This window comes from Macaca mulatta, chromosome 11, assembly GCF_049350105.2.
Source record: "Macaca mulatta isolate MMU2019108-1 chromosome 11, T2T-MMU8v2.0, whole genome shotgun sequence".
Taxonomy (NCBI): domain Eukaryota; kingdom Metazoa; phylum Chordata; class Mammalia; order Primates; family Cercopithecidae; genus Macaca; species Macaca mulatta.
In genome coordinates this window covers 117,325,523-117,350,271 of record NC_133416.1, presented here as the reverse complement: position 1 = coordinate 117,350,271, position 24,749 = coordinate 117,325,523, and the positions used below count along the sequence as shown (strand labels likewise).

Here is a 24,749-nt window from a genome sequence, read left to right as displayed (position 1 = left end):
GCTATTCAGGAGGCTGAGGTGGGAGAATCACTTGAACCCAGGAGGCAGAGGTTGCAGTGAGCCAAGATCACACCACTGTACTCTAGCCTGGGTGATAGAGTGAGACTCTGTCTCGAAAAAAAAAACAAAAACAAAAAACAGACGACAGAAATAGGTGCTCAAATAAATTTCAGACATGAACTTTAAAATAGCTGTGATTAATATATTCAAGAAAATAAACAAAAAGTTGAATGTTACAAATAACTGCAATCTATAAAATTGAATCATATGGAAATTCTAAAACTGAGAAATATAATAATTGATATTAAGAATTCAACAAATGAATTAAATAACAGATGAGACACACAAAAAAGAAGAAGATTAATCAACTGGAAAATAGCACAGTAGAAAAAAATACAGATTGAATCACAGAGAGGAAAAAAATAATAGAAAATGAAAAAAAGAAAAAGAAAAACACTAAGCCCATAAGAAATACATGGAAAATGGTGAAAATGTCCAACATGCATGTAGTTGGAGTTAAAGTGAAAGAGGACAGAATAAGATTGTAGTAATAATTGAAGAAATACTGGGCTGGGCATGGTGGCTCATGCCTGTAACCCCAGCCTTGGGAGGCTGAGGCAGGTGGATCATTTGGACCTAGGAGTTCAAGACCAGCCTGGGCATCATGGCAAAATCCTGTCTCTAAAAAAACTACCAAAAATACACACACACACACACAAAGGCTGGGCATGGTGGCTCAGGCCTGTGGTCCCAGCTGCTTAGGAGGCTAAGGTGGGAGAATTGCCTGAGCCCAGGAAGTCGAGGCTGCAATGAGCTGAGATCATACCACTGCACTCCAGCCTGGGGAACAGAGTGAGACCCTGTCTTTAAAAAAAAAAAAAGAAAAAGAAAGAAAGAAAGACGTAAATAAATAAATAAACATGGCTGAGAACTTTTCAAAAATGAACAAAGACATCCAGCCACATATTCAAGAAGCTTCACAGACCCTAAGCCAAGTGAATAAAAAAGAAAATCACACCTAGAAAAGTCATAGTAAAACTACTGAACAACCAAACACAGAGAGATCTTAAAAACAACCAGAGAATAACAGACTACCTTGAAAAAAAAACAAGATGTACAGTTGATGTTATGAAATAAATAATGGAAGCCAGAAGAAAATGGAATTAAATCTTTGGCCGGGCGCGGTGGCTCAAGCCTGTAATCCCAGCACTTTGGGAGGCCGAGATGGGCGGATCACGAGGTCAGGAGATCGAGACCATCCTGGCTAACACGGTGAAACCCCGTCTCTACTAAAAAATACAAAAAACCTAGCCGGGCAAGGTGGCGGGCGCCTGTAGTCCCAGCTACTCAGGAGGCTGAGGCAGGAGAATGGCGTGAACCCAGGAGGCGGAGCTTGCAGTGAGCTGAGATCCGGCCACTGCTCTCCAGACTGGGCAACAGAGCGAGACTCCGTCTCCAAAAAAAAAAAAAAAAAAATCTTTAAAGTGCTGAAAGAAAATAGCTGCCAACCAAAAATTCTACATTCAGTAAAAATGTGTTTCAAAATGAAGGTAGAACACAGGTGTCTTAAGAAAAACAAAAACTGAGATTTCAGCAGACCTGAACTAAATGAAATACTTAAGGTGAGCTCATTAGGGAGATACCAATAGAAGAAAGATGAAGGAAGAAAAGAAGAACCATGAAAAGAGTAAACAGGTAGATAATCTAGAATAATATTGAATATAATATCATGTACGATTTAAATTCTATCTAGGCCCAGGCACAGTGGCTCACACCTGTAATCCTAGCACTTTGGGAGGCTGAGGTAGGAGGATTGCCTGAGCCCCTGAGTTTGAGGCCAGCTTGGACAACATAGTGAGACCCCATTTCTGAAAAAAATACACACAAAAATTAGTTGGGTGTGGTAGTGCATGCCTGTAGTCCAGGTACTCGGGAGAATCACTTGAGCCCAGGAGGTTGAGGCTGCAGTGAGCTCTGACTGTACCACTACATTCCAGCCTGGGCAACATAACAAGACCCTTTCTCAAGAAAACTGTACTTAGAATTAAAAAAATATTATCAACAATAGCACTAAATATGGGAAGGTGGTAAACAAAGTTAAAGTGTTTTAGGTTCTTGCATTGCCCAGGACACGGCAAAAGTAAAAATTTAGTGAAGACTGGCTGGGCGTGGTGGCTCACACCTGTAATCCCGGCACTTTGGGAAGCTGAGGCGGGCAGATCACAAGGTCGGGAGATCGAGGCCATCCTGGCTAACATGGTGAAACCCTGTCTCTACTAAAAAAAAATACAAAAATATAGCCGGGTGTGGTGGCACACTCCTGTGGTCCCAGCTACTTGGGAGGCTGAGGCAGGAGAAACACTTGAACCTGGGGGGTGGAGGTTGCAGTGAGCTGAGATCATGTCACTGCACTCCGGTTTGGGCAACAGAGAGAGACTCTGTCACAAAAAAAAAAAAAAAAAAAAAATTAGTGAAGACTGTAATCAGTCAAGGGTGTATATTGTAATCTCTGGCATAAGCACTAGAGTGCAATCACTCACTGGCTAAATGGAACTAAGGACTCTATCACTGTGGCAGGTAGAGTACTGACAGTCCTGGGTATGTTGTAGCAGTGCAACTAATAAGACTTTCACTTGTGGTGAATTGGGGAAGAAGAATACAGGTGGATGGGGATTGTAGTGGCAAGCAAAATTTTATGGCTCAGATTGCTTTCAAGAGAGTTGGCTGAGGGGAACAGAGCTGACTGACATCCATAGCTGCTGCCCCTTTGGGTTCATCACCATGTTTGCACCAACGCTATGCTTCCCTGGAGCTGCTCTCAGCCAATGACTGAGCACGGCAGTAGTACTAGTGTTGGCCCAGTCCTGCCTGACAAGGGACTCCTCTAATAGGTGACTGGCTCAGGAACCCTTCATTAACCTGACCAAAACTTTCTCAGAGTTGTGCTGAAGTTTGAGGCTATTTCTACCCAATCTTCCTTCCTTTGCCCTCTCCTTTCACAGGTGTCAGACCTGGATCAGAGCCTGAAGGCTTTCCCTGCCTCCTCCTGCTCCCTTCCCTTTATCCTTCTTAAGTGTGTCCTTCAATAAATCTCTTGTACATGTAATCCCATCTCAATGTCTGCTTCTTGGAGGATCTGAACTGATACAAAGATGTACTAGACAGTGTAATGTTTCTGGCATTTGAGGAGAAATAGTAACTATAAGGACTATGGAATTGGGGTGGCTATCACTAATCTCCACTGATGGTTGAAGAGATAACAGGCTCAAATCCATTAATTTGTAATTTAAAGCAAAGTAATCAAGTTAGAGAACCTCCTTAAGGGCTTTAAAGAAACCCTCATTTCCCATGGCTAAAGGGCAGAGGGAGCTGAAAACCAGGCACAGGACTTAATTTTAAGACTGGCAAAACTCCAGAGAAAGTTGAATTCTTAGTCTAGGCAAATATTCTATGCCAAAGTCACGGAAGAAAAGAGAAGAAAAAGGGTGCTGAGTCTGGGATGTGGGTATATGGATAGACCCACTTGAGAACCTTGAATCCCCAGATTATCCTGTATCCTCTGGGCAGTGGCAAATGGCTCAGCTTGTCGGTCAAGGCCCTGGAAGATGCAAGACAGCAAGGACAAGGAGGTCCAGGAAAGAGGCATGTGGATGAACCTATGGGTGTAGGCACTAAGTATAAAGATCTTTTCATTACATGGAAACCAGAAAATGTCCACTGCAAAAGAGGCACTGAACAACTAAGTGGAAAGGATGATTTGGCCAGCAGATGTCAGCCAGCCTCTGACATTGGCCCACACAGTGCTTAAACAATGGACTCACAAACAGAATGGCTTTGTTGGTAGAGATGGAAGTTATGTATGAGCCAAACAGCATGGGTTCTCTCTCATCCATGCTCATCTAGCTACTGCCAATATCAAACGTCTGACCCACCAGCAACAGAGACCAATCCTGAGCTCTGGGTATGGAATCATCCTTTGAGGAAACCAACCCCCTATTTTGTGTCAATTTAATAACATCAGACTCTTTCTGCCCTGAAAAGGGTGACATTTCATCCTTAACGGGACTGATCCATATTCTGGGTATAGGTTTGTCTTTCTTGCCCATTGTACTTCAGCCAGCAGTACTATCCAAGGGCTAAGAGCATTCAGTCTACTGACGTAGAATCTCACATAATATCACCTCAAACCAAAGGATACACTTTACAGCAAAGGAAGTATGATAGCTTTCATATGACCATATAATTCAGTAATTTTACCACATACTACACTATCTGGAAAGCTGATGGCCTGACAGAATAGTGGACCAGTGTCTTAAACGTAAGGCCCCAGCTTGGAACTGGATGGCCTATGAAAATGAGTTCTACCTTTAGGATGGGGTGTACACTTTAAACCAATGCCCATGATATGGTGCTATGTTCTCAATAGAAAGCATAGGTCTCAGAACCATGAGATGAAAGTATAGGTGTCACCACTAACCACGATCCCCATTGATCCACTTTAGGGAATTATGCTTCCCTTCCAGACAACTTTAGGCTCTGTGGGTATAGATAGGTGTTCTGGTTGCCAGAGTGGGCATGCTTCCATCAGAAGGCACGTTAAGAGGCCCTTGACATTTAATGTTCTGACTATCATCTGGTCACTTGGGCTCCTCATGTCAATAGACTAGCAGGCAAAGAAAGCAGGATATCATAAGGCTATATAGATGCTGCTATATAATAGGGACAGAAAGAAATATATTTAGGACTCAGATGATCCATTAGGGCATATCTTAGTATTCCCATGCCCAGTTTTAACTGTAAATGGGGAAGTATAGCAACCATGGCCTGGTAAGGGCATGATTACTAGAGTCTCACACTTCTCAAGGATGAGGAACTGGGTCATCCCACCAAGTAAGTCATCTAAACCAGAGGAGGTGCTAGCTGAGGTGAGGGAACTCTAGAATAGACAGTAAAGGAAGGAGATGTTGAATATCAGTTATGTCCTTGGAACCAAATGTAGCAATGAGAGTTTCCATTTGTCTCTCTAATCTTTCTCCTATAAGTTTTCCTAGAAATTGTGACCAACCAGAATCCTATAGAAGCTATAGCTGGGTGGAGTAAATTTAATGCGACAAACAAGTAGATTCTACTAGTGCAAGGGGTGAACTGTAGTAGATGTTGCTGGTGCCCCACTCAGACCTCATTTGCAAACTGTTATGAGTGTTGACTGCTAAATAGCTCATAGTTACACTCTTCTCCAGAGAGTGCCCTCAGCCAAATGGGAGGTGTCTCGCCTAAGAGGTTATACCTGACCACAGCCAAATGACTGACTGCCATGGGGTACAAAAGGCCAGCCCCCTTGCATCAAGGTGGAATCGACTCCAGTGCAACTTGTTCCAAAGTTGATCATGGGATCAGAATGAAGCCAACTCCAGTTCAGACCATGTCTTTTTCTTGCTTGGCTTTTTTCTGTGGCCTCATCTGCTTCCCTCACTCCCCTCCTTCCGAAGGTACTCCCTCAATAAATCACTAGCACAAAGAATTCCCTTCTCGAGCTCTGCTTCTAGGAACCCAACTTAAGAAAAAAAATATAAAGCAAAAACTGATGGAACTAAAAAAAGCAACAAAGCAATAATTATAGTTAGAGATTTTTAACACACTTATCTCAGTAACTGATGGAACAGGCAGACAAAAAATCAACAGGAATATGGAAGATGTGAATATCATGGCTAACATACTGACTGAATTGACATACTTAGAATACTATTCCCGGCCGGGCGCAGTGGCTTATGCCTGTAATCCCAGCACTTTGGGAGGCCAAGGTGGGCGAATCACGAGGTCAGGAGATCAAGACCATCCTGGCTAACACGATGAAACCCCATCTCCACTAAAAATACGAAAAATTAGCCAGGCGTGATGGTGGGCACCTGTAGTCCCAGCTACTCGGGAGGCTGAGGCAGGAGAATGGTGTGAACCTGGGAGGCGGAGCTTGCAGTGAGCCGAGATCGCACCATTATACTCCAGCCTGGGTGACTGAGCAAGACTCCGTCTCAAAAAAAAAAAAAAAAAAAAAAGAATACTATTCCCAACAACTGCAGAATATACATTCCTTTCATTGCACATGAAACAATTACCAAAACAGACCACACACTGGGCCATAATGCAAGACTACAAATTTCACAGGACTGAAATCAGAGTGTGCTCTCTGGTCACAATGAAAATAATCTAGAAATTCATAATAGAAAGGTAACTAGAAAATCCCCCAAATGTTTGATTTTAAGCCATAACCAAAAGGTCAAAGAAATCACAATAGAAATTAGAAAATATTTTGAAGTAAACAATAATGTAGTTACTACTATCAGTTTTAAAGTTAGTGCTGTTAGAATCCATGTTGATTCACAGTAAATTTTCAACCTTAAGTTCCCTAAAAGCAAATAATACTCATCAGCATGAGACAGTTCATACTGCCAGTTAAAAGGAAACACAACAGGTTGAAATTGCACTTACCTCTACCAGATTATTGCTAGCTGGTAAACCAGCACCCAGATGAAACAGTTTCCCCATTGGTGAAAGAAAAAATAAAAGCCAATGAAGAAAACCCTGAGGAACTGGCATCTACAATTAGAACAACCTTGCTGTTGGACTACTTTGGGTTTAACTCTTCTCAGACAACCAAGGCACAAACACATAAGGAATAAGCCTGGAAGCAGACTTCCACACAGCACTTTCCTGGATATTTCTTTCCAAAGCTTCTTGGAAGTGGCTGCTTAGAAATTCCTGCCCAGCAGGCCATGATAAAAAAGAATTTTACAGTCACTCTCTTGGTATGATAATTTTACTCATATTAACTAACCAAAAGAAAAAACCTACTTGGAATTCAAGTTATTCTATTAATAACCCCAAAGTCAGCACACACACAAAAGCCAGTGCTTACTGCTACATTAAAAATAAATGAATCAACTTATGACATGTCTGTAATTAAGCAGAGAAAAGTAATACTTTTATGATTTTTCCAGTAAAAACAATGACCTCAGTATAAAGCTGTAACCCATAAATCTCCTGGCATTTGTATTTATAGTAGCCCAAGAAAATACCATATTACCAGTTGTTGTTGAATATTTTCATGACGTTGCTTAAGAAGTTCTTCAGTCCTCTGCAAGAGACCGAATTCAGCTTTAAGTTCAGCTATTATCTGATGTTTCTTTTTGAAAACTGTACTCTTGCTTCGAAGTTTACTGACATATCGTTTGAACTGTAAAAGAAACACAGTATGTAATCCAATGAATAGAAAAGTAGTAGCTAAATATCATACATCTGTATAAACTCAATGTATTAACATTTTTTCTTTTCTACTTCCCAACATGTGTCACACATATATAATTTCGTTTTATTATAAGACTTTATATAATTATATAATAATGATATAATAACTTAATAATTTAGTTTTATTAGAAAACTTCTCAAGCCCCACCTTCCTGTCTTCATCCCTACCCAGGTTAAACTCCTGTTACTTATTTGCAGAGCCTATTCAGTTCTGTGTAACGATTGCCACCATTTTAAATTTCAGTTCAGTATTTGTTTTCCCCACTATTCCTTAAGCTTGATGAGGGCAGGACCTGCAAGTATCTTGCTCTAAGCAACTCTGCATTGTATCCTCTGTATCTGGCACAGTGCCTAATACATAATAGATAATAGGCCGGGCGCGGTGGCTCAAGCCTGTAATCCCAGCACTTTGGGAGGCCAAGACGGGCATCACAAGGTCAGGAGATCGAGACCATCCTGGCTAACACGGCGAAACCCCGTCTCTACTAAAAACACAAAAAAAATTAGCCGGGCGAGGTGGCGGCGCCTGTGGTCCCAGCTACTCGGGAGGCTGAGGCAGGAGAATGGCGGGAACCCGGGAGGCGGAGCTTGCAGTGAGCTGAGATCTGGCCACTGCACTCCAGCCTGGGCGACACAGCGAGACTCCGTCTCAAATTAAAAAAAAAAAAAAAAAAATACATAATAGATAATAAACAGTACTTACCAAATGAATTCCTATATTTATTTATTTTTTTTTGAGACCAAATCTCACTCTGTCACCCAGAGTGTTTAAATATTTTGTGTTTTTAATTTTTTGACTCATTATATGTACATATATATGTATATATTATGTGTATATGTATATGTATACATATAAAATATTTATGTGTATATATATGTATGCATGTGTGTATATATATATATATATATATATTTCGAGATAGGATTTGCTCTGTTGCCCAGGCTGTAGTGCAGTGGTGGGATCACAGTTCATTGCAGCCTTAACCTCCTGGGCTCAAGCAATTCTCCTGCCTCAGCCTCCTGAGTAGGAGGCCCACAGGTGCAGAGCAACACGCCTGGCTAATTTTTGCATTTTTTGTAAAGACGGGATTTCACTATGTTGCCCAGGCTGGTTCGAAGTCCTCTACTCAAGTGATTCACCCACCCTGGCCTCCCAAAGTGCTGGGATTAAAGGCATGAGTCACCGTGCCTGGCCTTAAATATTCTAAATCCTTATATAAAAGCTATTCATTTTAGACTTTACAAATAAGGATTAGGAAAACAGAAACACAATCTTATAAAAATAAAAAGGCTTAAAAAAGAAGAAAAAGGAGGAGATAATGACCACAATTCTGGTTGTGGTTTTATCATGGTATATCTCATGTACTGTACTATTTTGGTAGCAGTCCATTGGACTACTGGGACTAATATAGCCAACCAGAACCATCAACACTTGTAGCTACTATTTATCACTTAAGAAATGTACTGTGACTATATATTGCTATCAGACATCTGAGACACTGGGATGGTACTCATCCCAAATGTTAAAAAGCTAAGAATATCCCAAGTTAGTGAAAACTCGTAGTTATCTAATTTATCTATTTACCTACCCATGATATCAAAGTTATAACTAATAATGGAAAAAAGTTACAACTCTAATGGAAACACCCCATTATTAAGTAATACCAACTACAGTTTGGAAGAGCAAACAAAGTAGCATAATATTTAAAGGAATTCAAGGCTGGGTGTGGGGGCTCATGCCTGTAATCCCAATACTTTGGGAGGCCAAGATGGTTGGATCACTTGAGGTCAGGAGTTCGAAACCAGCCTGGCCAACATGGTGCCTGCCCCTCCTTCAATGGTGAAACCCCGTCTCTACTAAAAATATAAAAATTAGCTGGGCATGGTGGTGCTCACCTGTAATCCCAGCTACTCAGGAGGATGAGGCAAGAGAATCGCTTGAACCCAGAGGCACAGGTTGCAGTGAGCTGAGATCACACCACTGCACTCCAGTCTGGGCAACAGAGTGAGACTCAGTCTCAAAAGAAAAGAAAAGAAAAGAAAAGAAAAGAGGAGAGGAGAGGAGAGGAGAGGAGAGGAGAGGGGAGGAGAGGGGAGAAAAGAAAAAGAAAGAAGGAAAGAAAGAGAAAGGAAGGAAGGAAGGAAGAAAGAGAGAGAGAAAGAAAGAAAGAAAGAAAGAAAGAAAGAAAGAAAGAAAGAAAGAAAGAAAGAAAGAAAGAAAGAAAGAAAGAAAGATTTCTTTGTATAATATTACAATATCATATACATAATTTTTGAGATGGAGTCTCACTCTGTTGCCCAGGCTAGAGTGCAATGGCATCATCTTGGCTCACTGCAACCTCTGCCTCCCAGGTTCAAGTGATTCTCCTGCCTCAGCTTCCTGAGTAGCTGGGATTAGGGGCACCCACCGCCATGCCTGGCTAATTTTTGTATTTTTAGTAGAGATGGGGTTTCACTATGTTGATCAGGCTGGTCTTGAACTCCTGGCCTCAAGTGATCCACCGGACTCGGCCTCAAAAGTGCTGGGATTACAGGCGTGAGCCACCGTGCCTGGCCTACAATACCATAGTTTTACTGTACCTTTTCTAAGTTTAGGTCTATTTAGATAAACAAATAATACCTACCACTCTGTTACAGTTGCCTACAGTATTTAGTATAGTAACATGCTGCACAAGTTTGCAGCCTAGGAGCAATAGGCTATGGCATACAGTCTAGTTGTGTAGTAGGCTATATCATCAAGGTTTGTGTAAGGTCTATGATGTTCACACAACAACAAAACTGCCTAACAGTGCATTTCTCAAAATGTATCCTTGTCATTAAGCAATGTATGACTGTACAGTATTGCTCAATGTAAGAAGCAAACGCCAGAAGAAAATGCCAGAAATTTCTGATATTTCTGAAACAGAACATAATACTTAAAAAAACACTTCCTCTTCTGTATTAAGACTACTAATAATTTCCAGATTTTTGTACTATATAAAATAATATTGGCTGGGCAAGTTGGCTCACGCCTATAATCCCAGCACTTTGGGAGGCTGAGGTGGGGGACTGCTTGAGTCCAGGAATTCAAGACCAGCCATGTGCCTGTAGTCCCAGCTACTTGGGAGGCTGAGGCAGAAGAATTGCTTGAACCCGGGAGGCGGAGGTTGCAATGAGATCGCGCCACTGCACTCCAGACTGGGCAACAGACTGAGACTCCGTCTCAAAAAAAAAAAAAAAAAAAAAGAATCTTAGCCTTTTTAATGTCCACTGCTTCTTAAAGCTAATTTTGGGGGATAGTTAATAAATAATTTTATAAATAATAAAAGTAATGAACATATTGTTGAAATTTTGGAAAACAGAAAAAAGGAAAAGTTCACTCAAAGCCACTATCCCAACACAAGCTCTATTACCATATTGTTATTTTTCTTTTTTTGAGATGGAGTCTTGCTCTTGTCTCAAAGGCTGGAGTGCAGCGGCGCAATCTCCCCTCACTGCAACCTCCACCTCCCAGGTTCAAGCGAATCTCCTGCCTCAGCCTCCCAAGTAGCTGGGATTACAGGTGCCTGCTACCACGCCAGGCTGGTCTCTCGCTCCTGACGTCAGGTGATCCACTCACCTTGGCCTCCCAAAGGGCTGGGATTACAGGCATGAGCAACTGTGCCCAGCCCATATTGGTATTTTTCCTTCCAATTTTTTTTTTCTTAAGTCTTGCTTTCTCACCCAGGCTGGAGTGCAGTGTCACAATCTTGGCTCACTGCAGCCTCTGCCTCCAGGGTTCCAGCGATTTTCCTGCCTCGGCCTCCCGGGTAGCTGGGATTACAGGCATGCACCACCATGCCTGGCTAATTTTTGCATTTTTAGTAGAGATGGGGTTTCACCATGTTGGCCAGGCTGGTCTCGAACTCCTGACCTCAGGTGATCCGCCCACTTTGGCCTCCCAAAGTGCTAGGATTACAGGCATGAGCCACTGTGCCTGGCTTTTCCTTCCAATTTTTAAAGCAAATTCTAAGGTCAATAATTCTAACTTATAAAGTAGTAAAATAGAAAGTACAGCATCTCTAAAATTTAATTTTTTTTCTAAAATACTTGATTCCTGAGTATACAAACATTCCTTTAAAATATTAAGATTAAAAATTCTTCACATTAAATAAACTTCCAATTCCTAGTTTAGACATCTTTTAAACTTGACTTAAACTTTGAAAGAGTTGGCCAGGTGCGGTGGCTCACAGCTGTAATCCCAGCACTTTGGGAGGCTGAGGTGGGGGGACTGTGTGAGCTCAGGAGTTTGAGACCAGCCTGGGCAACGTGGCGAAACCTCATCTCGACTAAAAATATAAAAAATTAGCCAGGCGTGGTGGTGTGTGCCTGTAATCCCAGCTACTCGGGAGGCTGAGGCAAGAGAATCGCTTGAACCTGGGAAGCGGGGGTTGCAGTGAGCTGAGATAGTGCCAGTGCACTCCAGCCTGGGTGACAGAGCGAGATTCTATCTCAAAAAAACAAACAAACAAAACAAAAACAAACAAACCAAACAAAAACAAACAAAAATTTTTGAAAGAACTGAGGAACACACTGTGTTTTAGAAGAAGAAAGTTTAAAATATTTTTCTATCCATGATTAGGTTAGTTTTAATATTAAGGAATCCAGCCCTCACACCACAAATTTTCAATAACTGCATTATAGAAACTTCTTTAAAAATTAAAAAATTAAGTCATACTAATGTACCTGAAGTCTAATAACTTGCAAATTTTCCTTTTAAAGAATAAATGTGTAAGCCTGACATAACCACAGATTCAGAATCCCTAGAGTAACTATATATGCTATTAAAAGTGTCCTGGGCAAAGTGCCCAAAATGAAATCAACCCTGTTCATCTGCTATCCTCTGTAATATAGAGGCCAATTTTCCCCTTCTCTATCTTGCTGTGCTCCAGAACTATTTTTAAAAGCTGAAAGCTATAAATGTTTCTGATGAAAGAACAAACCTACAAATTACTGAGTGTGCTTTATGCTGATTGGTTATTATTTGATATTCATTATATATAATACCTAATGGAAGAGTAGTCTAGGTCAGATTAATCAGTTACATATGATTAAGCAATAGGTAGCCATCAAAGCATTCTAAGAGCTCTACTATTCCACAATTAATTAGAACAAAGAAAACACATTATCAATGTTTTTTCTTCCATTCGTGGTTTCTTTTAATTATCATTTGGATTTTAGGTTATTTCTGAATCTTCAATGTCATACAAAAACCAAAACTGATGAACACATTGAAGCTAAATCTTCAGACTTATAAAACACAAGTACTAATTCCATTAGCTGCCAGAGCAATGGCCTGATCATTTGTGAAGCCTCTGGTAAACTCTGCTGTACACTCAGATGAGAGTAAGGGTAAAAATTGCCCTCCTCTTCCCTTCCATTCCTGGTTCACAGGGGTCAAAATGGTGGCTGGAGAGGTGGGCAGTAGATAAGAGAGCTGCATGAAGGTACCAGTAAGGTTGGGGAGCTGCATAGAGGCATGGCGGGGTACAGGGTTCAGAGGTCGAGGATACTGGGAAATGAGGGGACTTGGGAAGTTGTATTAGAAGTGTGGACCAGAAGCCTGGTGACTGGGGACACAGGGGAGTAGGGGGAGTTAATGGAAGTACAGATCAAAAGGCTGAATGGCTAAGGATATGCAATGATGGGGTTAGGGGCTGAGGAAACACACAGAGACATAGGCTAGCAGGCCTGGCAGCTGAGGACACAGAGGGGTGAGCGAGGAGTCATGGGGAATATAGACACAGAGGGTTAAAATGTGGTTGGTGGGATAGGGGCACAGAATTGGTGTGTAAAAAAGGAGGCCGGAGTAGTTGATAGATTGTTTAAATCGAGCAAACAAGCAAGTTAACTGATTGAGCAAATAAATAAATGCAATATAGAAAAAGGGAGCCAAATTTCTCAAAGCCAGAGAAGATACTGGGCAACAGAGACAGACTCCATCTAAAAAAAAAAAAAAAATTAAGACAACAATGAGATGCCATTTTCACACCTACCCAATTGGCAAAAATAAAAAAATCTTTCAATATCAAGTGTTGGTGATGATGTGGAGGAAGTAGAGAGCGAGATATGTAATTTAGAGCAACAGTCTGGAAAACAACTTGGCTTGTCTACTGAAGTAGAAACTGTACATATTCTATGGCTCACCAACTCCACTTCTACGAGTAGCAGGACTTCTCAAACTATCTGTTAAGGATAAAGGACCAGTTTTTAAAAAAATTTCTAAACATTTGTTCATCGGATATTTTTGTAAAATAATGAAAATACTGAGGTCAAATGACTATAAGGGTTTCTAAATGTTTCCTCTCAATTTATATGGCTGCAGATTAGAAGAAACTAACAGTCTCTGAACTGAAACTAGTCTACAGACCACACTTTGAGCAGCACTGCTCCGGAGCAGAGCTTCCTAAATGGGGTATGCTCCGGTACACACACGTGCCACAAACATTGCAGGTGTGCCAAGATATTAATCCACTCAACCTTTGCTGTCGCTGGGCAAGATATTATAAAGAACTCTCAGCCAGTCACCTTTGCCTATAAATGAAAAAAATAATTTTTAAAGGCATAGGAGGTAAGCAACAAATTCTTAGAACATTAAGGAAAAACCTTCCCATAGTGTATCGTTAACAGGTAAACCAAACGAATTTGTCAGTAAAGTGAACTACAAAGCTTGCCACTGGGCAGGAAAGCCCATTATGGCAGCTATTACTACCCATATACATTTGTACAAATACCCATGTATTTATACCCATATACATTTGTAATCTGTTAGTCTTCTATGAAAGAGCAGCCATCATTTTAGATGCTGAGATCAAATAAGATTAATACTTTGTGATTTATGCTAGCAGGTGCTGAGAGAGTACTCAGTTGTGTGAAACTCTAATCTTTATCTCTTTTGTAATGGACTAATGCTTTACAGTGCTAGCTTCTGGCTTCAGGATCAATTTTAAAGACTCGGCTCCCTTGTGATCAAAATGGAAACTGACAGATGTTCTTTTTCCTTTTGTGTATTTAATATGTTTTACAACCTTTAAGAGTAATGATCAGAATCTGAGCTAGCTTCTGTAATGGATAGGCAGTTTATTTCTCTAAGAATGTAACCATTTATAAATGTTTTTCGCTTATCAGAAAACTCAAAAGAATTAATGGATTCCAGGCATCATTCTAGATATTTATGTGAAGCAAGAATTGCTGCTCCTACTGTAAATTTTCTCCCTCAATATCTGGCATGAAAATGATTTTCAAAGTAATTAGCTGTGAAGACTTAAGACTATCATATAGGGAGGGGGGAGGGATTGCATTGGGAGTTATACCTGATGTAAATGATGAGTTGATGGGTGCAGCACACCAACATGGCACAAGTATACATATGTAACAAACCTGCACGTTATGCACATGTACCCTACAACTTAAAGTATAATAATAATAAATAAATTTTAAAAAAAAAGACTATCATATAATAAGCACTTTATATTGTTTAAGAACCACAAAGCCATTTTTTTTTTTTTTTTTTCTGAGACGGAGTCTTGCTCTTGTCTCCCAGACTAGAATGCAATGGCACAATCTCGAGTCACTGCAACCTCCACCTCTCAGGTTCAAGCGATTCTCTAGCCTCAGCCTCCCGAGTAGCTGGGATTACAGGCAAGCTACCAGACCCGGCTAATTTTTTTTTTTTTTTTTTTTTTTTGAGATGGAGTCTTGCTCTGTCGCCCAGGCTGGAGTGCAGTGGCGTGATCTTGGCTCACTGCAAGCTCTGCCTCCCAGGTTCATGCCATTCTCCTGCCTGAGCCTCCCGAGTAGCTGGGACTGTAGGCATCTGCCACCATGCCTGGGTAATTTTTTTGTATTTTTAGTAGAGATGGGTTTTCACCGTGTTAGCCAGGATGGTCTTGATCTCCTGACCTCGTGATCTACCTGCCTTGGCCTCCCAAAGTGCTGGGATTACAGGCGTGAGCCACCGCACCTGGCCTAATTTTTGTATTTTTAGTGGAGACAGGGTTTCACCATGTTGGCCAGGCTGGTCTAGAACGCCTGACCTCAGGTGATCCTCCTGCCTTGACCTCCCAAAGTGCTGGAATTACAGGCATCAGCCACTGCGTCCAGCCAGAGCCATTTTTTAAAATAAAAAAGCACTAGGAACCCATAGAGAAATTAATACTACTTACCAAAGTTCAGTAAGTTAGAAAAAAATAACTAGAATGAACACTTTTCAAATACTGTTAGTACAACATCCAGGCTATTTTCCATTTCTTAATTAAATCACATCTTTGTCAGATATTTCATCAAATGATGTATAAGCATAGACAACTACAGGAATTGGCTCAAGGGAGTTAGGCATGAGATGAGATAGAACCAACTGTTTAGGAGTGGCATGAATATACACAAAGGCCACAGTCTTTCTGCTCATTTGTCAGTGTCTTGTGCTCTAGACAGAACTTCTGACTTGAAGAAAACCTGAAAAGGCCATCATGTCACGCTCCAATAAATTATTTGGATTCCCTGAAGTCTGGTCTCAGAGTTGCTGTTTGTTTTAAGGCAAGAGAAAATGTTTCAAAGCAGCCTTTGTAATCTGCTAAAATGACAGTCTTTTTAAACCACCCATCACAACTAGTGCCATATAAACACACATACAAATACTATCCTAACCTTTTCTAACCTGTTAGTGGCACATTTTCAACTGTAAATTAGAAAATCTCACCAAGTCAAGCATAAGCAATGTAATTATCTACATATGGTAGTGGCTAGTTAACTGCTCAATCTTTTAAGAGAGTCTGTAATAATCAATATGATATATGTGGGTAGAAATCTGTATTAAATGAAATTTGTGACACAGGAACATCCATCTGTAGAGCACAGTCACACAATCCAAGGTCTCTGTGCTTCTATTATAAATCAAATCACCACCACACAGCTGTTACTATCTCTAATGGGTGCTTCGACTGCTGTCCAAGCAGTTAATTATCCAGAAAAAAAAATCCATGAAAAGTTTTAAAATTTGGGGTTAAAAGTGTGGCATTACCTAGACTGCATGCATAATGCACTACACTTCTATTACAGTGAACTGAGCCAAATTTATTTGATTCTGTTTTGTTCCATCTCTTGGGAAATTTCAGGGGCCTCAGGTCCTGCTATGAACTCTAAAGAGTACAATGTGATTTGAAAGGTTCTAAAAATATCACAGGTTTGCCTGGGCTCACTTAGAAGGGTGGATGATTCAATTACAAGTGTCAAAATTTGATTCCTAATTTTTCAGGACCTGACAGCTGCAGCACATCTTGCCAGGATTCCCTTATCTTCAATGTGCTTCTCTTTGAAGTATTTTAAGAAGATTTCATAATCTTTCCAATTTAGCTCTAGGATTTCTGTCAGTAGCTGTAGAATGAATTGGCTGGCCCTTTCTAAAGCTGCTTATAAATATTACTTGACCAAGCATATTTTAAAAGTAGCTATAACTGCAAAACAGCTGAGCTTCTTGTAATGGTCAGGGGAGAAAACACAATGGACTATAATACACCCATACACCATAAACCAGGGGTGACCTTTCATTGCATGAGTTCCAATGGAACCTTAACCAGAGGTTCATTTGTTGCTATAAAAAAAAATTCAGGGCCGGGCGCGGTGGCTCAAGCCTGTAATCCCAGCACTTTGGGAGGCCGAGACGGGCGGATCACGAGGTGAGGCGATCGAGACCATCCTGGCTAACACGGTGAAACCCCGTCTCTACTAAAAAATACAAAAAACTAGCCGGGCGAGGTGGCGGGCGCCTGTAGTCCCAGCTACTCGGGAGGCTGAGGCAGGAGAATGGCGGGAACCCGGGAGGCGGAGCTTGCAGTGAGCTGAGATCCGGCCACAGCACTCCAGCCTGGGCGACAGAGCGAGACTCCGCCTCAAAAAAAAAAAAAAAAAAATTCAGATCCCAAAGGCATGCATTCATACAAATGATCACTTTGGGAAGGGCACTAGTACTGTATATCATTGGGACTGGTTTTTTGTTTGCTTTTTCAAATTATGAAAGCAGAGAATCAGAGAGATCAAGGTGACTAAGATGGTAAAATCACTAGCTACTGGCACTACTACAAGAGGCACATGTTCTATTCTTTGTCCTTCCAGTAAGTGAGAGAAAGTCTTCAAGCTTAGATTGCTGCCTATGAAACAGCAAAAATCATACCAAAAGAGGTAGCTGAAGGCTACCAGATTAAATGGCAAATTTAAGTTTCCCACCAGGTATTTAAAAAATAATACAGGCATGAACCACCACACCTGGCATAATCAGATTTTTTAAGATTAAAAAACCCAGCCACACGCGGTGGCTCACGCCTGTAATCCCAGCACTTTGGGAGGTCGAGGCGGGCAGTTCCCAAGGTCAGGAGATCAAGACCATCCCCGCTAACATGGTGAAACCCTGTCTCTACTAAAAATACAAAAAAATTAGCTGGGCGTGGTGGCAGGCGCCTACAGTCCCAGCTACTCAGGAGGCTGAGGCAGGAGAATGGCGTGAACCCAGGAGGCAGAGCTTGCAGTGAGCCAAGATAGCGCCACTGCACTCCAGCCTGGGTGACAGAGCAAGACTCTGTCTCAAAAAAAAAAAAAAAAAAAAAAAATTAAAACACCCAAAATACTGATCTCCAATGTTCTTCTACTTACTGCACACATTACTTCAAAAATGTCCCTTATCTGGGCTGGGTGAGCTGGCTCAAGCCTGTGATCCCAGCACTTTGGGAGGCCGAGGTGGGCAGATTGCTTGAGGTCAGGAGTTCAAGACCAGTCTGGCTAACATGGTGAAGCTCCGTCTGTACCAAAAATACAAAACGTAGCCGAGCATGGTGGTGGGCGCCTGTAATCCCAGACACTTGGGAGGCTGAGGCATGAGAATCGCTTGAACCTGGGAGGCGGAGGTTGCAGTGAGCTGAAATCATGCCAGTGCACTCCAGCCTGAGTGACAGAGTGAGACTGTCAGCCTGCTCCATTACTGAAGAAAGCTCAAGTGGTAGACATTTTTCTCTAGTCAATCAAATATTTCATTCTAATCACCATTCGCTGATCCTAATTTGGCTTTCTCATAAACAAACAAACAAAAACCACTAATCCATCTGTGTCAGGGGTCCCCAAGATCATCTCTAGATTCAGTGATTCACTGGGAGGACTCAAAGCATACAGTCATACTCTTGGCTATGATTTATTACACTGAATACCAAGCAAAATCAGCAGAGGGAAAAGGCACATGGGGTGAAATCTGGAGGAAACCAGGTGCAAACTTCTAAAAGTTGTCTCCCACTGCAGTCACAAAGGGCATAATTAATTCCTCCAGCGATGAGTTGTAACAACACACATGAAATGATCAGGGAGGCTCATTGGAGACTTAGTTCCCAGGGTTTTTACTAGGAGCTGATCATCTAGGCACATTCTGCCTACCCTGTACCAATATTCCAGGAAGAGGAGAGAGAGAGAGAGAGAAAGAGAAAGAGAGAGAGAGAGAGAAAGAACGAAGGAAGGAAGGAAGGGAGGGAGGGAGGGAGGAGGGAAGCAGGCAGGCAGGGAGGGAGAGAGGGAGGCAGGCAGGGAGGGAGAGAGGGAGGAAGGAAAGGCAAGCAGGAGCTCGACATAAACCACACTCTTCATATACTTTAGGCAAGGTGAGCCATTCTTATCAGCGAATGGCAGGAATCCATCCAAGAACCAAGTTCCCCCAGATGCCAGCCAAGGGCCAACTTTGCAAGCAGACCTTTCTAGGGATAGCAGTCTCAGGCCTGCATGTTAATTTTTTTCTGAACACCATCTTTTTCATAATCCTTTAACTATTTATTATGTCGTTCTTCAGTCTTTTATTCCTTAATACATAATCAATTCCCACTGTGTCTTTCTCTAGTCTTTTGTTTCAGTTAATACATAATCAATTATTGATATGAAAAGTTTCCAGACTTTTCATCCATTTTAGTCACGCTCACATGGGACTCTGGCAAAAAGAGACATGACTGTCTCTTTTTTTTTTTTTTTTTTTTTTTGAGACGGAGGCTCGCTCTGTGGCCCAGGCTGGAGTGCAGCGGCACGATCTCAGCTCACTGCAAGCTCCGCCTCCCGGGTTTACGCCATTCTCCTGCCTCAGCCTCCCGAGTAGCTGGGACTACAGGCGCCCGCCACCTCGCCCGGCTAGTTTTTTGTATTTTTTAGTAGAGACGGGGTTTCACCGTGTTAGCCAGGATGGTCTCGATCGCCTCACCTCGTGATCCGTCCGTCTTGGCCTCCCAATGTGCTGGGATTACAGCACATTGTGCTGGAATATTTTACTGTTTTTATATCTCAAAGGTTTTTATATTGGATTTTAAGTATATCTTAATATAAATCTGGTTGAATTGATAGTCTCAAAATATTTTGATTGCTGTCATCTCTGAAGAAATGTACACACAAAAAATGCCATGGAGATTTGCCCTTTATCCTAATTTGTTTATTATTATCAATATTTTAGATAAATAATAATTTTTTAAATTATGCAATTACAATGTGCCAGATATCATACTAGTCTTCTTATATACATTATTCTCATTTATGTCATTGTACAACTCTGTAAGTACAATTTTTTTTTTATTTAGGTTTCTTTCTTTTTTTTTTTTTCAGAGACAGGATCTCACTCTGTCACGCAGGCTAGAGTGCAGTGGTGTGATCATGGCTCACTGCAGCCTGAAACTCCTAGGCTCGAGTGATCCTCCCACCTCAGCCTCCTGAGAAGCTTGGACTACAGGCACGAGCCACCATGCCCAGCTAATTTTCTTTTTTTGTTTTGTTTTGTAGAGATGTGGTCTCACTGTGTTCCCCAGGCTGGTCTTAAACTCCTGGCCTCAAGCAGTCCTCCCACTTTGGCCTCCTGAAGTGGTAGAATTACAGGCGTGAGCCTGTGCCTGGCTGTAATTACTATTCCCAGTTTTTACAGATAAAGGATCTGAGACACACAGAGGGTTTAAGCTGACTTGCCTGACACCCCATTTCTTGTAAGTAGTAGAACCAGGAGTTGGATTTAGCAGTCTGGCTGTAGAGCCATCAATAGTTTGCATATGACAAAAAGCTGGAAGAAATAGTCAACCTGAAACACATGATGGAATTATAGTTCAGAATCATCTTGGTAGATAGAGGCACTGTGCTTAAACAAAATGCCATTAATGGGATTATAATAAATATAATGTGGTAGAATTCAGGTTTTGTTTGCCAATTCAACACATCACCTATTACTAACACAGTTTTTAAAAATGCATAAATGATTATTCATTACTATTTATTTTCAGTTACGTTAGCAGGGTGTAATTGCTAAACTAAATGTAATCATTTAATAGAGTGTAGTTTCTATCATCTTCCAAATACTGGTATGAAGAGAAAGAAATCAAGATTGACTGGATGGGTAGGAAAATGTATCTTTTATCACTGAGAAGATCATTTCAACTGTTCAAGCAATTCCTACTTATGTCAGGACTCTGGCAGAGTAAGAGATAAATACATGCCTGTGCTTATTCCTGTGTACTGTCTTACTTTATGAAAATAAAATGTTAAAATGATAAAGTACAATGGAGGGAAAGTACTTCTAGAAACTTCATCTTTTACTAATAAGGAAAACCAATGAAATACTAATAAAAAGGCCTAGTAAAGAAAAAATGTCTGTAGCATCTGCAATCAGAAGAGCTAAAACTCTTAGACAGTATGTAACATCTGGAATATTAACTTTAATGGCAGTAGGAAGCATCAAAATGTATACTTCACCACCAAACTAAAAACTGCTAATGGACCTCTAAAAAGAAAATGACAAATGAATATAAATCATTGTATCACTGTATACGTCTAGAACTTGTTACATTTATGTTTATTAACACGTTATGTTCCTAAATTTTTCCAAGATAAGATCAATCAAACAACTACATATGGACAATCAAGGAATAAAGTTTTATATCCAAACAAATGGCTGTCATATAATTTCCCACAAATAAATACTTCCAATTAATGATTGTTCACAGTATAGTCCTCTTTAGAGTCAAATATGAATCCTAAAATTTACCCATTCTAATGGTGCCGTCTCCAAGGCACTACTGGAATGGGTAAATTTTAGGATTCACATTTGATGGTAATCAAATATTGCCATTAGGATGGCAATATTCTCTTACCTGCTAACTACGTGACTTTGGGCAAATTATTTCAATGTCTCTGTTTCTTAGGTTACAAAATGGAGGTAATATTTACTTCAGAGGCTTTCCAAGAGGATGAATTAGGGTATATTGTGAGATAACATAAAATTTACTGCTTTAACCATTTTCAAGTATACAGTTCTGTGGCTTTAAGTACATTCACGTTGCTGTATAACCATCACTAAAGCTGTATTTTTTAAGCTTTCAAGACTGAGCATGCAGTAACTGCTCAGAGAATGGCAGCTAAAATTACTCTCATTAGTGCTATCTTATTCTATCTTAAATTTGTGTAAATTATTTATTCCTAAACAGAAACTATTTCATATTTATTTCCACTAAATTGCTCCCAGTCTGAGAAATACTAGTTTCACCTTTTAAGCTGTAAACTCTATTTCTAGCTTTCAAATTCTTCATCCAAGTGAATGACAAAAATATACAAATACTAAGAACTAACACACTGAGCATTTACTATGTGCCTAGTGCTGTTCTAAGCATGTTCAATTAATCCTCAGAATAATTTTAGGAGTTATATCCTACAAACATTCACATTTTACAGCTGAGCATAAAGAGGGTAAGGAACTCGTCCAAGGTCAACCATCTGGTAAGTGGCAAAACCAGGATTTGCACTCAAACAACCAAGTTCTAGAGCCACTCTTCACCACTCCACTATGCTGCCTCTCACACACATAGTAACATACCACCCACGGCAATGATTACTTTCAGATGCCAGGTGTTATATGTTGACTGAGCCTTTGAGTTTCTCAGAAGCTTTAGCATCTATTATTTCATGTGCCTTTCCCAGAGATAATAAAGAGCAATCAGCCCCATTTTACAGATAGAGAAGCCTCAGGGAGGTCAAGTAATTTGTTCAAGGTCAACAGATCTTGGAGAGGTCCTGGGTTTTAGCTTGGCCACTTACTAGTTGTGTGAAACTGCAAACTCCTTGAGCATCACTCAACTGTGAAAGGGAAATGATAACAACACCTTTTACAAGAAGTAAAAAAGTATCTGTTTGCAAAGTACCTGGCATAGAGCTTTGTATAAAAAGTGCTCAATAAACATGATTCCCCCTTTCCTCATTTTGCGTGCGATTCCTGGCATAGTGTTCTTTCCAAACACCATGCCACTAATTATCAATACCTTCTCACCAACTGTGTTAACAGGTGGGGGGCAAAGGATATGATTTTTTGGAGATTACTATGTGATATCAAACCAGAAACCTCAGTGAACCATGTGATACCAAATCAGGCACCTCAGTGAATTATACCTCCAGGTGTATTATATAATTTTAAATATAAGAAACTTCTTTTATTTTGTCCATATGGCCTATCACTTTATCAAAGTAGAAAATAAAATTGGTATACCAAGATTTGTTCTTTATAAAATTATGCTTAATGTTCCCCAATACCTTCTGTTCTTTTAGGTAACTGCCAAATACCTTACTTGATTTGTTCTGTTTCCGACCAGACATTGTTCAAAAATTATCATTTCCAAATGCTATCTTTTTCCCCTTAAAAAAAAGAATGCTTTTTTTTCCTGTCACTAGATCCTTCTCCCGTTCACCATGATTTCTCAAAAATAAAGACTAATAACTTGGCACTAGGTTTTTTCCCTCACATTTCCACAGAGGGAACATCTAATACTGAATTATAAGTACTATTTATGCCAAATACAGCCATAACAATTAGTATTTTTTGCCATTTAGGCAGCATTTTCTTAAGAAAAGATAAAAATGCCAGGAGGTAGCATACTCTCTTGTAAAGTGAAATTGCTGCATAATTAATCTTTTTTTTCTCCAGACAGCAAGGATGTCACGAAGCATACACTGTTGACTTCCAAATATCATTTAAAACACTCCCTCCCATGTCTTAAAACAATTTGGAAGTGGATGTTAAAAGCCAAGGGAATTTTTCAATCACATGTTGACTTCCTGAATCTACTACTTCCCCAACAAGCTAAAAGGCACATTGGGAGGGTACAAGCAGAAGTACCACAGAGAAAAGTGGTACTATGGGAACAATTCATTTGTTTGGTACAGTGAAGGTTCACGCCAATTTGTAACAGTATGGATTCAACAACTTTTCAAAGTCAAAAATGAGGTTTGGACAAGAGTAGCTTTCCACAATAGCTTTTGCTGAGATCTAATAGCTAATACAAAATTTAAAAGCCTGTAAAAATTGGTAAAGTCCAGACAATGTTTAGGAATTAAAATATGACCTATCACTTTATTTTGCTAAAAAAGCACCAAGCTAAGATATTTGACTTCATGTATTCATTCATTCCTGGGCTAATTTTATGAAAAGAGGATGGAAAATTATATTTTTGGTGCTTGAGTTTAGCCATCTATAAAAAATATTATTTGTCCTACTAATCTTATGAGTCTGACAGAAGGATAAATGAAACAAAAGCTATTAAAGCATTGTTCAAAATTTAAAGTATATAGCAATGTGAGATACAATTGTATTTTTTTAAACTTGTAAGCCTCTATGATGAGGTCATTTTAATCATGTCAGTCCCACCAGACAAGTATACATTACTGACAAAATAACTTAATGATATTTTCTTAGCCCTTTATGGAAATACATTTACCAACAAATATAGATTTTTGTATTATCTGTTTGCTACTAATGTTTTTCACTTTTATAATTTAATATTTATAATAATTAAATCCAATATAAATTCACTTAATTAAGAAATGAAAATTTGGGGTCAGCCACGGTGGCTCACACCTGTAATCCCAGCACTTTGGGAGGCTGAGGCGGGCAGATCATGAGGTCAGGAGTTTGCCAGCCTGACCAACATGGTGAAACCCCATTTCTACTAAAAATACAAAAATTAGCTGGGTGTGGTGGCATCCACCTGTAATCCCAGCTACTCACGAGGCTGAGGTAGGAGAATCACTTGAACCCAGAAGGCGGTGACTGCAGTGAGCCAAGATCACGCCACTGTACTCCAGCCTGGGTGACGGAGCAAGACTCCATCTCAAAAAAAAAAAAAAAAAAAAAAAAAAGTGAAAATTTGGAATATAGTATCTCGTAAAATCACTAACATATCTGCCATTTTACATCAAGAAATTCTCAGTATGGCCAGGTGTGATGGCTCACGCCTGTAATCCCAGCACTTTGGGAGGCCAAGGCAGGCGGATCATCCAAGATCGGGAGTTCGAGACCAGCCTGGCCAACATGGTAAAACCCTGTCTCTACTAAAAACACAAAAATTAGCTGGGCGTGGTAGGAGGCATCTGTAATCCCAGCTATGTGGGAGGCT

General features: G+C 40.4%; 1 protein-coding gene across 47 annotated transcripts in view; it reads right to left on the bottom strand.

Moving 5' to 3' along the window:
* Positions 1 to 24,749, bottom strand: part of IFT81 (intraflagellar transport 81) — a 90,173-nt gene that overhangs the window by 29,230 nt on the left and 36,194 nt on the right. For 46 of the 47 annotated variants that reach the window (XM_077954963.1, XM_077954924.1, XM_077954930.1 and 43 more), the window contains one exon: positions 7,082 to 7,231. In XM_077954963.1, the coding sequence (XP_077811089.1) occupies positions 7,082 to 7,231 (150 nt within the window). Of the gene's footprint in view, positions 1 to 7,081; positions 7,232 to 22,401; positions 22,441 to 24,749 lie in introns of all 47 variants that reach the window. The other variant, XM_077954941.1, reaches the window with a different exon arrangement.